General features: G+C 35.6%; 1 protein-coding gene and 1 long non-coding RNA gene across 2 annotated transcripts in view; one reads left to right on the forward strand and one right to left on the reverse strand.

The window, feature by feature from the left end:
* The window catches only part of LOC133524502 (mucin-2), a 157,134-nt gene that overhangs the window by 123,305 nt on the left and 17,847 nt on the right, over positions 1–15,982 (forward strand). Inside the window, exon 20 of the mRNA XM_061860574.1 lies at positions 15,496–15,781. Within this exon, the coding sequence (XP_061716558.1) occupies positions 15,496–15,781 (286 nt within the window). The remainder of the gene's footprint in view (positions 1–15,495; positions 15,782–15,982) is intronic.
* Positions 553–15,615, reverse strand: LOC133524503 (uncharacterized). Its single transcript, XR_009800386.1, has 3 exons — positions 15,478–15,615; positions 988–3,535; positions 553–741 (listed from the first exon to the last, which is right to left on the reverse strand). It is a non-coding gene; the product is annotated as an uncharacterized LOC133524503 (long non-coding RNA).

A 15,982-nucleotide genomic window follows, 5' to 3' on the forward strand; every position in this document is an offset into this window, starting at 1 on the left:
TTTTTTGTAGTCATTCCCATTTCAGTTCCATTTATTTCCATATAATTTTCCATTCCAGTTAAGTATTTTTTTCTATAAATCAGTGTGATTTACAAGAATGACATACATGATCCGAAATTAGTCAATGATCTAAAACTGTGCTTGTGTAACAATACTTGATGCACTGATTATTTGACTAATGTATCATAATGATCCGGAATGATTCCGTTCGTTAATTAAATGTAATTAAACGTATCTACCGTGTAGCTTACTTGTAGTTAAAGGTAACGAAAGACGTGATTAAGTCCAATTACTTTAAGATAAGGCTATCGAATTTGACAAGAAAATTGACTTATTTTGACTCAAAGTGGATCAAATTTTTTGAAGTATGCGGGTTTAAGTCGAAAGCTGTGGACCCGTGCGCTTTATCATATAAAAGTAGTCCTCATTTTCCTCTCTAGGTTTTAACATTATTGAAAATATTTTGACACAATTAGTTGTATATCGACTACAGCTATGCCGCCCCTATGATTGATTTTTTCGAATTTTTAATTATTATAAGAGTTACATAGGATCATTTATATAGCTTTTGTTAATATACATCAAATTATGTGAAAATATTTTCCATAATATCAATATTCAGAGAGGAAAATGGGGACTACGTTTGTATGGAGAAGCGGTCGTCTCTTTTCCTCTTAACTTACTTCTGTGGATATTCCATTGTCTTATTTGAGTCTCAAGTACTGGAAAAAGGTATCCTACCTGTAAAGGAACACCATAAAGCTTTAGTATCCTTTGCTTTTGCGATGTCTAAAGCACAGATGCGAACGAATTAAGCGTAGGACGAAAGACATATAGACCTCGACTAGAATATTAGGTTTAGACTAGGCTATGTCAAACAAGGAAATATTTTTTCCTACTTACAGTACCGCCTTGACATTACTGTCTAATATTTTGTAGAGAAACCTACTTTAACATTTTCGAGTATAATATAGTTACGGTACTTACGAAAAGCGTACCAGGTGTCTTCAAACAATCAGTTAAAAGCCTCTGTCATCCACGGCCATATTTGTGGGAAGGTACCATTACTCATCCTGTAGGTACAAACATTAAAGGTTAGTCGTGAAACCTGTTTCGCGGATGGTACAGACAGCATACGTATATTCCCGTACGTAAACAATCCGAGATGTTAATAATATATCTTAATGCTAATCGAGTCATTATCATTTGTCATTTATAAGCTTTTGACTAGAGTGACAGAGGAATAAGACAATGATTTTTTGTACAATAAGAGTTTTACTACTACTACTAATTAATACCTACATATCAATATATTATGGCTGCTTATAATCGGCAGAGCCTTCATCCCTGGAACAAGCTAACTTAAATGTGAGGAACTACCATAATCTCCCTGCTTTGCCTAAAGGTTTACTGGTAGAGAATGCCTCATGGCATTAAATCCGCCTTTTGTACTATAAGGTTTTCTTTTGTGCAATAAAGATTAAATAAATAAATAATCTACGCGGTTTCGGGGCTATTTCTCCCATGAACACTTCCATTGCATAATAAACAGCCTAGATAACCAGCTTGTTTTAACCGACTACGTCAGGAGGAGGGTAATATTTTTCGAGCGTCTATGTATGTCCATATCTTTGGTACGCCCTACAGCCCAATCTGCTGGACGGTTTTTGACCTGAGGTGTCGTTAAGTTCGTTCGAATTGTGGTAGTGACATAGTCTATATAAATTAAAAAAAAAGGCTCCCGCAAATGAAAAAAGGGAGGGTCTATTTTTTTCTTACCATATCAATATGGGTTTCAGATGAAAACTATTGACAGTACCATTTCAAAAATATATGTAAGCAGTCAGGCTTTTTGTATTTATATTTATAATTCCTCTTATTTACTGACTACATTAGGGTTCTTCAAGTTTGGTGAAGGGCCAGCAACGTCTCAGAGTATTAGTCCATAGGTTACAATTGCGGTCTATCCCTAAGCGTGCTTGCCACTGCTCTTCTGCTTATCTTAGAATCCCCATATTGCACCTATCAAATTGTCTGACCCTACTTCGGTCGTATCATGGCTGGTACGTAACGCCACTCGTAGGACTGGGCCTGTATTATTCACCTCTGACATAACCCACCGGGACGTTTATCTTGCAAACAATACCACATTGCGACATTCCTAAAGGTTTAAGGGCCAGCCCAGTGTTGAGACGGAACCTGGCCAAGATACCAATCGTTTGCGCCGTCTCTCTGTCACACTAATATGGAAGAGTGATAGAGAGACATTACCGTTTCGTTCGCTACGGCAGAAACGATTCGCATCTTGGCTTCTGAGATTTAAAAACCTTGAGGTGAAGCCCTTTTGGTGTTTGTTTTATTTTATATTTTCGGTAGGATGATTTGGCATCGATAGGTATGCAAGATAAGTTTAATATAAACTTACCTTTATAGTGCTATTTTGTGACCGTACTTACTTTGTCTTCTCAACTTCATACATTAGGCATTAAGATTAAAGTAGACTACGACCGCCCGACACCGCCCTTTCATACAAACGTAGTCCCCATTTTCCTCTCTGGATATTAACATTATTGTAAATATTTTGACACAGCTTGATGTATATGAAACACAGCTATCACCGTTCGTTTGATTTTTTTGAATTATTATAAGCATTTAAAAATTTGTATCAGGTACTTTTTTTTCGCTCTTAACTCAAAAAATCGCAAAGTCAAGCGAATGTGCTTAGCTTTGGTCAATTGTGTAAACATACTTTCTATAATCTATAGAGGAAAATGGGGACTTCGCTATAGAGAAACGGTCGTCCCCTTTCCTCTTAAGACTACCATTTATGAACTTTTTTGTTTTTGTGCAAGTTTAAATTAGTAAATAACATGGCATCCTGTAAAAACTGTGAACTTTTGCGGCAAATAACAAAGAAATTAGCTTTCTTAATAGCGAATACGCTAACTTCCGAGCCTCATGGTACGGGAAAACGAATTGTATTCAGTAAATTCTCAGGTGTTAGGTATAAGTAGATGATGAGTCAACGACCTGTTCAAAGATTTATGTAAAGATTATTACAAATACGGCTACGAATGTCCATTTATTTCTCGATTTTATACTGTGTAGTAACGTTATGAACTGTAGGATACCTCAGGATATTACTTAACTTAAAATGAAAAGAGTTAAGTAAGAAAATGGTTTAAGAATGCATTTCAATCAAGCTACATTACTTACCTAAGATAAACTAGTGACTAGTTAAAGTTAGGGTAGATTTTTAGGGGTAATTTAAGTAAAGACACAAACACACTTATTTTATTATACAACTTTAGAAACTGCTTCTGGCGGTTTATACCCTATTCTGGTTGTCTCCCATATCTTCTCTTTAATTCTTCAGACATTCATTATGTTGCGATTGGAACTTGAGTATCCATGTCAGCAATGATCGTCCTAGTCCATTCCAGTGACCGTCATATCTTCATCTAAAGTTGTAACAGCGTCTTCAACCCCCGTAGTCTTCACAAAACTGGATCTCCGTCATAACTGCTCAATGCATCTGAAACAATCATAAAACCAATTTTAAGATTCATTCATTGTGATTGAAACTCGGAACCATGTCAAATAAACAAGACACAAGTTTGGAATGGTATTTAATCATTTGATAAAAACCGGTTACACGACTCATTCAAATTTGTCTTCCTACTTATTATCTAATGTTACCAATGAAAGAACGACAGTATTTTAAACGATGGTGTCTAATATGTTTAATGTTTGATCTCAGATATTAAACATTATATTAAACTTAGTAAAACAAAAGTGGCTTCGATGGAAGACCAGCGTCAAGGTATCGAAATGGTGCCTTTTATAAGCAGAGTTGAAATCTTTTCAGTGGTGTTATAAAGAGTCAAGTTAGTATCGTTTTTACGTCCTGATTTTTTTTTTGTCTTATATAATAATATATCTATACGCATGGCCGCCGTAAAAGGTGTGAGTATTAACGCCATGACGAGCTTTTGTACGCATGAGTGAGTCAACGGTGGGCGCGCCCACGCCACGGTATGCCTATAGTAAGATAATACTGTCGATTATGCGTTGTTTGTTAAGTTGTGGTCGGTTGGGAAGATTATTTGACAATTTTCGCCAGAAAAATCATTGAAACGCGTTACGCAACGCACCGTATCCTTATTAGAGTTTTTGGATAAGAATCTGTTAGATCCTTGTATTGTTTACATTTGTTGTACAGCGCTTACAATTAATGTACCAATTTAGCAAAATCATTGTATATTAAGAGTCCGCAGCAAGCATGGTTCACCATACAAACGTAGTTACGCTCTCATTTTGATACAACTAACTAGATTGCTCTGAAAATTTGTACTTAACTACTTACTTTACAATAGGATAAAAATATATCTAAGACTATAATTAGTTTATGTAGCTTCAGATACCAGTTGCTTACGCTTGCTGCGGACTCTTATAAGTTCTAGTTTAACACTTTATTAGTGTTAAATATTAATGCGAAATATATCCGGTGTTTAATTTACTTACATAAACAAGTGTAAAAGTTTACGGTAAGCACTGGGCAGTTAACAAGTACGAAGCAATAACACGTGAGAGCATTAACGTGCTTTTCAGCCGCCAATTATCGCGTAAAAATAATCATTAGTGCACAAAATGCCTTTGCATACGAAAGATTAGTACTATAAATTATAATTACCTTTATAAGAACAAGACAAAAACGTCTAAAACTTGAGTTTACGTGATAGCGACCAATTATCCGTTTAACAGTTTTAACCTCCTTGCTGAAAGCGACTAGTCAATCTAGATCCAGTGGATTCCGTAAGATTAAGTAACAGAATCTAGTTCAAAATATTTATCACGCACGTCGCGTTTAATCGATATTATATGGGCATTGATTAATTCTTGGTGATTACAGAATCTAATGTAGACCGACATAATATATACCGCAAATGTTGCATAAACAAGAAATTACTTAATTACATGACCATATAATAAATTTTATTGTATGGTCATGTAATTAAGTAATTTCACGTGTTATTTTACGTATTTTCGTAAAAGCATATTATCCTTAATAAGTTCATAATCGTATATCTATCGTATCATTTTAATATACCTGTAGCCAATCTGTAATCCCATTTCGATGAGAATAAGTAGTTACATATACCTAAACTTGAGTGCAGATACGCTTTATAACTTAATATTCATTGTAAAATGTAATTCTTTACTCTGCTCGTAGCGTAAAAAGTAAAATCGTCGGAGATAGTGCAATACCGCGCAACTCACAAAGTCGAAAAGTTCGAAATTCAAACAATGTAGGTACAAGGCAATTGGACCTTACTGCATTTGTTAGTTGCGCGGTATTGCACTATCCCCAACGAAATAAGACTTGTTTCTCGATGTATGTATGTGTTTCTCGGTATGTGTAATACTAATAACTCTATGGACAACAAAGTCTGAGATAAAGAAATGTATTTATTTATTTGTATATTTATGTGTGGCGAAAATAATTTTGCCGCATGGCTCCAAACATAAAAGATCAAAATATTTCAAAGAACATAAAGCACAAATATTTTGAAATTAATCCTAACTTTTCATAAATTCAGAAATATAAATAACATTATAAAATCTTTCACCAATCTAAAGTTTTAAAATAAAAAGTGCCGGTGTATTGGCTAAAGTTAGATAAGGATGCGGGTGAAAGCGGTTTTCTCCGGTCGGATGCTGCGATCAGTGGCACTGTGGCACCTACAGTTGGCTTTTCCTTGCGCAACCGCGACAATACGATTAGGCAAGTGATGCGTGACGGATAAATACTACTGCCAAGCATACTTAGTTTTTTCAGTTAGGTGATTACATTTATTTCTTTCTTTCTATTTCGGCAACATATTATACAAAATATACACATTGGCAAGTCTCGTCTCTAAAACCTAATAGTGCCTAATACTGCTAGTTGCCTGAGTTTAGGTGATTCGAGAGAATGATCAATTTTTGCTGCGCATTCAACAGTGCTTAGTAAATTCGGAATTTACGAAAACCATTTAAGAGATTATAGCATTGCTAAGGAGACATCTTCATCCACTTTATTTTGTCTTCTTCCGATTATCAAAACGTTTAAAAGTGTAACAAGACCTCGTATGGTACCAGCGCAATCTATAAATATATTTTACAATAAATATGGTGCTTTACCGCACATTTGCGATAATTAGCACATTACGTAACTTTGTCCAAAATTTTAACGGCTATATGTACTGTAAAACATTTTACGATACATGTGTCGACTCCGCACATGTAACGTAATATAGTAATATTAAGATTGATGATTGATTGATTGAGAAGGTTTGGTAAAATAACGAAACTTCTAACTCTACGTAACTAATTATAACTTCACGAGCTATTTAAAATATGGAAGCTTAATTGTCCACGCTATTTCCATTAGACCAAACAACAATTAAAAACCGGCCAGCACGCAAACAAAACACGATCGTTTTTTGTTTATTTCGCAACTTCGCGATGTGAAAACAAATGAGGAAGATGAAAATTAATGTCATTATGTAGAAAACTTATTAGGAAATGAGTTGGGCGTCAACTCTTGCGCAACATGCAAATTCCATTCAAGATCAAACCAAACAAGTAGTTCACGTAACTATGACAGGGCCGCGCCGGCGTACCGACTTGGACATGCGCAGTTATGCTTGTAATGACAATTTGGCGGATGGCGATTAACCTAGTGATTACGTTTCCTAAATTGAGACTGAACCATGTTAGCGTGTTTTAGGTTAATTTACCTTTATTTGGCAGTGTGAAATTATTAAAAGCTTGCCCTAAACACAGCACAAGTCCAGAATATCTCTCATTAAATATCCATAGATAGGTAGACAATTTATAAAATGGAATGACATGCAACTTGTCTAGTTGTCTCATACTACGAAAAAGCGTGCTCTGGATGCCTAACGTTTTTTTTGTTAAATAACAAGTTTTTGATAGTAAAATTCAAATTCCAAGAATACATTCCAATCGAAGCAACAATGAGCAAGTTAGACGTGAATAGTAAACTGATGGATAAACAATAGACGAAGTTGGCAGCAGTCAGATAATTGATAGATATTGACGGTCTGTCAGTCCGTCTCCTGTCTATTGTTAGCTCTTTACTGCTGTCCACATTCATAAAACACGTCGTGATTTCATTGTAAATTGCATTGTTTTCACTAATCAGATATTATAATATGTATGTATTAAATTGTTAAACTTAAAACCTATCTAATTTTGTAAATTAAGTTTACCTAATTAGCGAATATACAAAGGGTGTAGCTATGAGTATGAGTGTTAGTTAATCTGAAATCTAATGAGTATTAGTGTAATCTAATTATTTTGTTAATAAAGCGGCATAGTTATTAACTATACGTTTAATATGTATGTATTTTTTGTAACTATTCGATTTACAACAGGAATTGCCATGCTAACACGTATTCGATTGAAAATATCTTAACTAAAACAAAACCTCTGTAAATGTTTAAAGCAAATTTAAAAACTATTGCTACCATTTTACAACATCATCAAGTTTACATTTAATATCCGACATTATTCCAATTCACATAGTTTATCTTAGCCATTCTCATTTCAATCTGATTACTCACTTAGACCCTGCTCTGTTTACCGACTTTACCTCATAGACTGTCAGCATTCAAGATTCTCTATACACCTTGGCGGTCAATTATACAATAATCAATCCTATTAATATACAGATACATGCTAATTTCCTACTATCGGAGCCAAGGCTGGATTCCAACATGTCGACACCGAACGTGACAACACGTTGAGACCACGCGACAAACGCTATGCTTTTATTTCAGTACATAATGCAATAATGACCAAAAGAAGATTTGACACGTGACATTGAAATATATTATGGTCGAGTATTAGAAACTTGGCATTAACTGCACAAACGTAGTTATGAGATGAGATTAGAAGAAATACTAATAAGAAAACCCAATCAAACTAAATGATATTATTTACACACATCCAAGCATTTATGATTAACTATTCCATATGAGTATTTGAGATGCTCCCAAAAGCATATCGTCCATGGACCATTAATTTAACTTGCATTTACTAGTAGCATAAATTGGGCATCAATTAAACTAATCATGAAAGATTACAACACTAGTAGTTAATATTGTTAATTACAAAACCAAGTAGGTATATACCTAATAAATATGTATGAAATAACCTTCGTGCTTTAGGATTAGGGCTAAAGCTACGGCAATTATACGGACCGTGACATCCAAAGGTTTATTTTAATATTTGGCGGCCTGGGCAAGTGAGCGTCTTCTAGAAACGTGGGGCTTACGCCGCCCATCGCAGCCTGCCGTCCCGGGCCATGGCGCCCTTGGCTCTAGGGTAAATACGCCCCTGGTGACATCGACACATCACCTAATACTTGTAATCATACAAATTACGAGTAGTGGAAGCGCACTTACCTCGCGGCAACCTTCTTATTTAGGTACAAGATTCTAAGCACGATTGAGGATTGTATGTCAACATACGAGACGAACTGTTTGCTAATTTGTTTAAACAGATTTTACGAATCGCATCGCATGGCGATTTTGACAAAACGGGAAATAAAAAAATTATGAATTTTTTAGCTGACGTAAGTTGATTGGATTCCTATAATTATGCTATAATGTTTTTTGTTTAAAAAAATATCTACAGTATTGATCATCAAACTTGGAATCGTACAATTCGAATCCTCGGGCTGAATGGGCGACGGAAAACATAATACCCAACAAAAATATCAAGCAATCTTTACAAACTTCAAAATTCAAAAATATATTTAGCAAGTAGGGTTTAAGGGATCTCTAAGCTCAAGCCTCATAAGCAAGTTAAGAATGCTTAAGCAAGTTAAGAATGCTTAAGCAAGTTAAGAATGCTTAAGCAAGTTAAGAATGCTTAAGCAAGTTAAACACTACCTGCGCCACTCCTCAATAATCGCTCAACAATGCAAACGAGCGAATAACTCCAGTGTTCATCGAGTTATTTCAACACAAGGACGTAGGCTCGCATACTTCGCCCACGGCCAAGGCAGTTCGGTTTAAACCTGCCAGCTAACGTAATTATAGGAAGATGGACATGTGTGATGTAGGTATCACATCACGACTTTGGAATTAATTATTTTGGCTGCCCATTTCAAATGGCTGAATTATAAGAATAAGGAATTACACATCTGCATCCAACAAAGCATGAGATAATGACATTATATGCTGACGAAGATATTATACCTACGCAGATAAAAAGTATAGAAAGAGTTCAGTAGCATTATTTAGTGATCTACTGTTACTGGCAAATTAAATATAAGACGCAATATTGTACACACATCACTGTAGCTGTTCCTCAAATTTCAATTTGAACATGCGTTAGCTTAGTAATTTCGGTCTGACACAACCTTTATTATATCTATAGGTACATATTATTTATAGATATTTTTATTTTCTTGGAAACCTGTATCGAAGATACCTGCGCAAATAACATATATTGCCTATTCCGTGAAATAAAGGATTTTTTTCTGCAAAATAATTAATTGAAATAACATAAACTGATGTCCAAGTCCGGATCAAATAGTTATTCGTTTGATACAACCTTACAATCGCCGTTTACTAGTAAGTAGGTATTATTCCGATAGTACCACGACCTTTGCTCGATTCTATATTAATTGGGCATTTATATTCTCATCACGAGTTTGAGGCCCTCCACATCGAATACCTATCAAATAACATCTTGTATTAAAATAAACTTAGTTTCTTAACTATTTTGCATGTGTATGGTGCCTCGTCTTCATTTACCTAACAAGTATTTCATAGAATACTCGTATTTTCTATTTTATTATAAAATTTTAATTGTACCTTTTACGATTTTATTCACATAACCGCACAACCACTAGTTATGTATTTCGAATAATTCAGATTTGTATTTAAATATAACTATTTCGAAACTATAATTCCATCCGTTGCCCGTTTTTTTGGCAATGGAGATTATGATCAAATAAATAAAATAACAGTTTCAGAGGTTTTTCTAATCTAGTTTTACGAAATAAAGATACCCTCTTTCAACCTTGCGAAACCAAAATCGTTCATTAAACGAAATCATATGTGAATTATATTAATTTTACATCATCCTAGTTACAGCAAAATCACCTGGGTAAAATCTATTAATAAGTAATTATCAATCTCACAATCATTCACAGAGACTACTGAATGGAAGCCACGTTTGGCGGAGCATTGGATGTAGGTGTTCTTGTTCAGTAATGAACTCCTTTTTAGGCATATAATGTATGCTCTAGCCTCGCATCCCGCATTAGGTATGCCGGTGATGGAGCTGATGCAACCTTGGTTGAGTATTTTAAGCTCTTATTCGTGTCCCACTGCGCAGCTAATTGTAGGTCCAGTCAAGGTATTAAATATCGATACGGACAAAATGACAAAAAAAGGAACACACCACCTTAATATAATAAAAAATTGGCCAAGTGCGAATCGGACTCGCACAGGAAGGGTTCCGTACCATTATCTATAGAAACGATCACCCATCCAAGTACTGGCCCCGCCCGACGTTGCTTAACTTCAGTAATTGGGTGAGAACCTCGAGATTGGAAAGAAATATTTATTTTATTCTGTTTTTAGTATTTGTTGTTATAGCGGCAACAGAAATACATAATCTGTAGAAATTTCAACTGGCTAACTATCACAGTTCATGAGATACAGCCTGGTGACAGTCGGACGGAAGGACGGACGGACAGCTCAGTAATAGGGTCCCGTTTGACCCTTTGGGTACGGAACCCTAATAAGCAATAGGGTCGTGTATACATATTTTTGGCACTTTGTTCGTATCGATATATAATACCTTGACTGTACAAGCCTGTAGGTTAATACTTTGACAATTCTAGAGAAGAATATTTATCTAATATCACTATCACTACACCTTATAAAACATACTCCCCCGCCACGTCTGACTGTCAGTATGTTCGCGATAGTCTCAAAAACTACTAAACGGATTTTCATGCAATTTTCATCTATCAATAGAGTGGTTCTTAAGGTAGGTTTAGGTGTATAGGGATGATAGGCGTGCATTAACTGTAGGAGGCAGCACAGGAGCCGTCAGTTTTTTGGCGCGAGGCGTAAATGTGATGTTTATTGTTCCGATGTAGCCCAAAAGATGGCAGAACCTACTATGCACAACAAAACACGTGACGTGTAAATGGACATGTTTATGGTTCCGATGCAGGCCACAAGATGGCAGACCCTCCAACGCGCACGGTCCCTATAATTTATTAAGGTTTACCACCCGTGCGAAGACGGAGTGGGTCGCTAGTATCAAAATAGGCTCTTAGTATGTTTTGATAAAAGTAAAGCAAATCTTAAGGTTCTTTTTTCTTACAATTAGCGTCAGTAATTACAGTCATGTCGACATTATTCCTACAAGTGTTTAAGTTACAAGCTGTGTAAGGACATGGCATTTCTTACGCATGTTTTTAGGTATGCGTGAGCACATATTCTACAATTTTATACAAAAAAGTTTCCTGTGGATTAAGTAGTTAGTCTTAAGTTTTCCACTGATGTAAATATGTGTCTGAGTAGAGTTAAAGTTTAGCTAGTGTCAGTAAATAAGTTTTTTCTACTAGTCGACTGTACGAGTAATGGTTGAATTAAGATATCGTATACCAAACTATAATTTCGTACTTTTCATGTATGGACTCCCACTCAACTATAAGATTCCTTTCGATACGCTGTAGTCAACTATAAAAAAAAAATACCAACACGTGCCGCTTCGCTCCCATAGAAAAGACTAAACGGGTGTGGAGTGCGGGACGGGAGTCGCGCGTTTATGTCTACGTTTTTGGTGAGATACTTACCAATTTTCATTAATTATTTAGGATTTATAGTAAAAAAAAATATTATTTTAGACAACTCATAAAAAAGTATGGTATACAATAGTGATATAATCAAGCTTTTCAATCTCGTATCTTACTTAGGCAACTCAGCAAGCTTCGTTGCCTCGTACGGTACTCGACTGAAAAGCTCTCTATTATATCACGATTGTATAAAGTACGATTATACCACTATTAGCAAAATTCAAAGACAATTCTTGTTCCTCGCGTTGTCCCGGCATTTTGCCACGGATCATGGGAGCCTGGGGTCCGCTTGACAACTAATCCCAAGATGTGGCGTAGGCACTAGTTTTTACGAAAGCGACTGCCATCTGACCTTCCAACCCAGAGAATCAACCAGGCCTTGTTGGGATTAGTCCGGTTTCCTCACGATGTTTTCCTTCACCGAAAAGCGACTGGTAAATATCAAATGATATTTCGTACATAAGTTCCGAAAAACTCATTGGTACGAGCCGGGGTTTGAACCCGCGACCTCCGGATTGCAAGTCGCACGCTCTTACCGCTAGGCCACCAGCGCTTTATCGCTAGGCCACCAGCGCTTTATTCAAAGCGCTCAAAATTCAAAGACAATTATCATTACTAATACATAGTAAGGTAATAAAGCCTGTAAAGATTTATTACTGTCATAAATATCATAATACACAGAACTGAGCCTCCGCCCCTTGGACATCCAGCCGTCACGCGTACTTATGCGCCAAGCGACCGTAACCACGAGATGCAATCTCATTCACAACACACTTATCTTAAATTACATCGTACATTTGGCAGTTTGGAGAACGTAATAAACATATTTGCTAACAGGTTAATACCATAGTGATCTTGAGATGATGTAACAATGTAATATAAAGGCAAAACATAACTATTTTAGTAGTTATGTTCCGTTTTCCCAGTTTCGACTTGAACTCATAAAATTGGTTTAAAAGTGTTCCGTGATTTCCGTGAACATTGTGCAAAGCGCTAAAAGAAAGTTTGTTAAAAATAGAAGACAAAAATCAAGACAGAATATCTTCGTACATCAAGATAAGACAACGCATGAAGTCTACATTATGGCAGTTCATTTTCATATAGTTTAGATACACAAGAAAAAACAGGAAGTGTGATATGACGATATCGATATATATAATTAATTAACGGATGGAACTATCTCCAACTTACTCACATCCGAAGCACAGATTACATAAACCAGAGTTGTTACACAATTTCGGTAATTTAGGTACCTACTTATACAACATACTTGTTCGATGATTCAAGGGCAAACCTCGAAGGTAATTAAGGTAGCTGACAACCGGAACAAGTATTTTAATCGGTTTACTAGGTAATCGAATTTAAAGCATACTCGTTATACTGTTTAAGTAGAATAATGTATCAATTTATTTATTTAGTTGATAATAAAGTAACAAAATAATCATCCATTGTTGAGTTAATTTATTACATCGACTCCTTACAATTGCAAAAATGTTACAGGAAACTTGAACATTAATGGGTAATGTTTATAAACACATTATAAATTATAACTTTATGTTAATATAAGTTAATAATGACGCAACTCAACAGATCACTTCCTTATCCATCAACAACTGTGTACTTATTTGTAAAGGCAAGGCCGAGCAAATAATATTGCTTGTCCTTCGTTTAATAAAATCTACTTAACTATAGGATAGTCGAAAAAAATAGCGTAAGTAATGGTCATTGTCGTAGCTCAAAGAGTTTATCGAAACTTGAATTAGGTGTCTCCACCAACCTAGATATGTAGAATAATAAATTCAGTCAAACAGATTACAGCTTTCCGGGTAGTTAATATACTTTACATGAATTGTTATACATGTATTTATTTAATTAACTTTGTCTTTTAATAATATTATATGTAGAATCGACTAGACTTTTTAAAGTTGTATAGGGAGGTAAAGATAGGTAATGACAATCGTGTGTAGGTTTACTTTCACGACTACACATTTTCCCACACAACTAATATACCTACATGAATTGTTGCATATTCATAAGCAAGCATAAACATAAGCACATCCAACAGCCATATTGGTCTAAAATTAAACAACTTTTTATTTCTCGAACGAAAGCACAAGAACAAGCAATAATTTGCATTATTGCGTATGTATTTAAATGTATTTTAGTAGTTAAATAGGTCGGAAGTATATTTAAATTGATCATACAGCAAATAACTATAACATTATACAGTAAACAGTAACATTATACCATAATATTAACCACAGATTTCACCGCAATCGCAGTTTCTACGCGACGGCTACTGTCACTATCATTAAATCTATCTCGTCAACTATGACTTGAAGCTATGTTCTACCCATAATATTTATCTATTATACTCTGGCAAACTCACTTTGTCAGTAGAAAAAACATGAAATTCTTATTTTCTATAGGAGTCCTCCTCCCACCACGCCGTAAATATCCCGCCTTTTTCTACTGACGGAAATGGTTTGCCAAACTATTTATATGCAAATATCTTTGTTCAGAAATTTCGGTAAATTTGTATAAACTAGAAAAAAATATTGATCAAAATACATTTGTCAACCCGCGACTTGTTGTACCGCGGTTACTAATAATTGTGTACCTAAGGTAAATGCCCAAGTATTAGACAGCCTAGTTCCATTAGCGAACAATCCGTTTGTCATATGTAAGTATTGCTTAGAATTAGGATTAAATTCCACTATGGACAAAATTTCCAGCACGTGAAATAATTTTGAATCTATGTTAACGAACTTACGTAATAGGATATTGAATTAAGGAAGGTTATAAAGATAACACACCCATTTGTAACGGTTACAGGTCAATTATATAGCAATTAATTTTATACATAACATTCCTAACGGTCATTGCGTGACCGCATTTGTTCATTGTATTAATGTTTTTGCTCTTATTCTAACCACAGTACTTAAATTAAGATAAGTAGAGATAAGAAATCAAAAACGTATAATAATACAATGAAAACTGTTAGAAATCCGAGAGTATAATACTAGTTCAAATGAAAATAGGGACACTTTAATTTTAAACCCTACAAGCCTTGATCTTCACAGATGACTAACAATATAAACATAAAATTAAGTTAATGTAATTTTCTAAAAAAGGGTTAAATTACAACGAAACTGTCAAGCAAACTAATCTAAAATTAAATGTTTAACAAAAAGCAACACAAAAAGCATCAGGGTTACTCTCAACACGCGATCAATTCCACTTATTTACATTTTTCACTTCCTTGTTAAATAATAACAGCCCACTGTAATTATACTTTACTTGTTTGTAACCCTGAATATTTTTGTTTTGGAAGTATTAGGTAGAATCCAAAAAGTTTGACTTGTTAACTCATCTAATAACATTTTCTATGCACGTTTTCCGATCACACAACAGATTTTACCCCCCTGAATTAGATCACCTTTTGCCTGCCTCTATTTTTAATGAATTGTTTTTCCTTAACTTGCATATTTTACTAAGGTGTTTTAATAAAGAGTATTCTATCTATCATCGTCAAACTTTTTAAAGTCCCAATGTGTGATCCAAAAATTACGGAAACTCACCAAGATTTTCCTCCACAGACCGCAAAATCCCGGCAGCCGTTCCTCCGCCGCACAAAAGCCACAGCTCCTCCAGACACCACGGACACCGACTCTGTCACCGAATCCATAGACAACGAGACCACCACAAGCAAATTCACTCGACGGGGTAACTCCAAATTCAAGACCCGAAAGGAACTCGCCCGCAAAGAAGTCGCGAAGAAAAACGAAATTGAAAATGGAACGCGACGGCCATCTTTGGGCGCCGGCGCGGTGCGCAGTGAGCGCCCGCGCAGCTTCGTGCGCCGGCGGCTTGGAGGGGCGAACGGTGAGTCCGGTTTGATAGCTATGCGAGAGGCTGTGTGTTTGCGGTTGTGGTTTCTCTGCGCTTTTCGCATTTGAAGGGTTCAGTTTTGGATCATCTCCGGTCGACTAGTTAGCATTTTCAATTGTAGTAACTGAAACCATATTTACTTGTCTTAACCAAATAAAACTCGAGCAGGAAAATCGGCCTCTAAATCGTGACATC

This window comes from Cydia pomonella, chromosome 13, assembly GCF_033807575.1.
Source record: "Cydia pomonella isolate Wapato2018A chromosome 13, ilCydPomo1, whole genome shotgun sequence".
Taxonomy (NCBI): domain Eukaryota; kingdom Metazoa; phylum Arthropoda; class Insecta; order Lepidoptera; family Tortricidae; genus Cydia; species Cydia pomonella.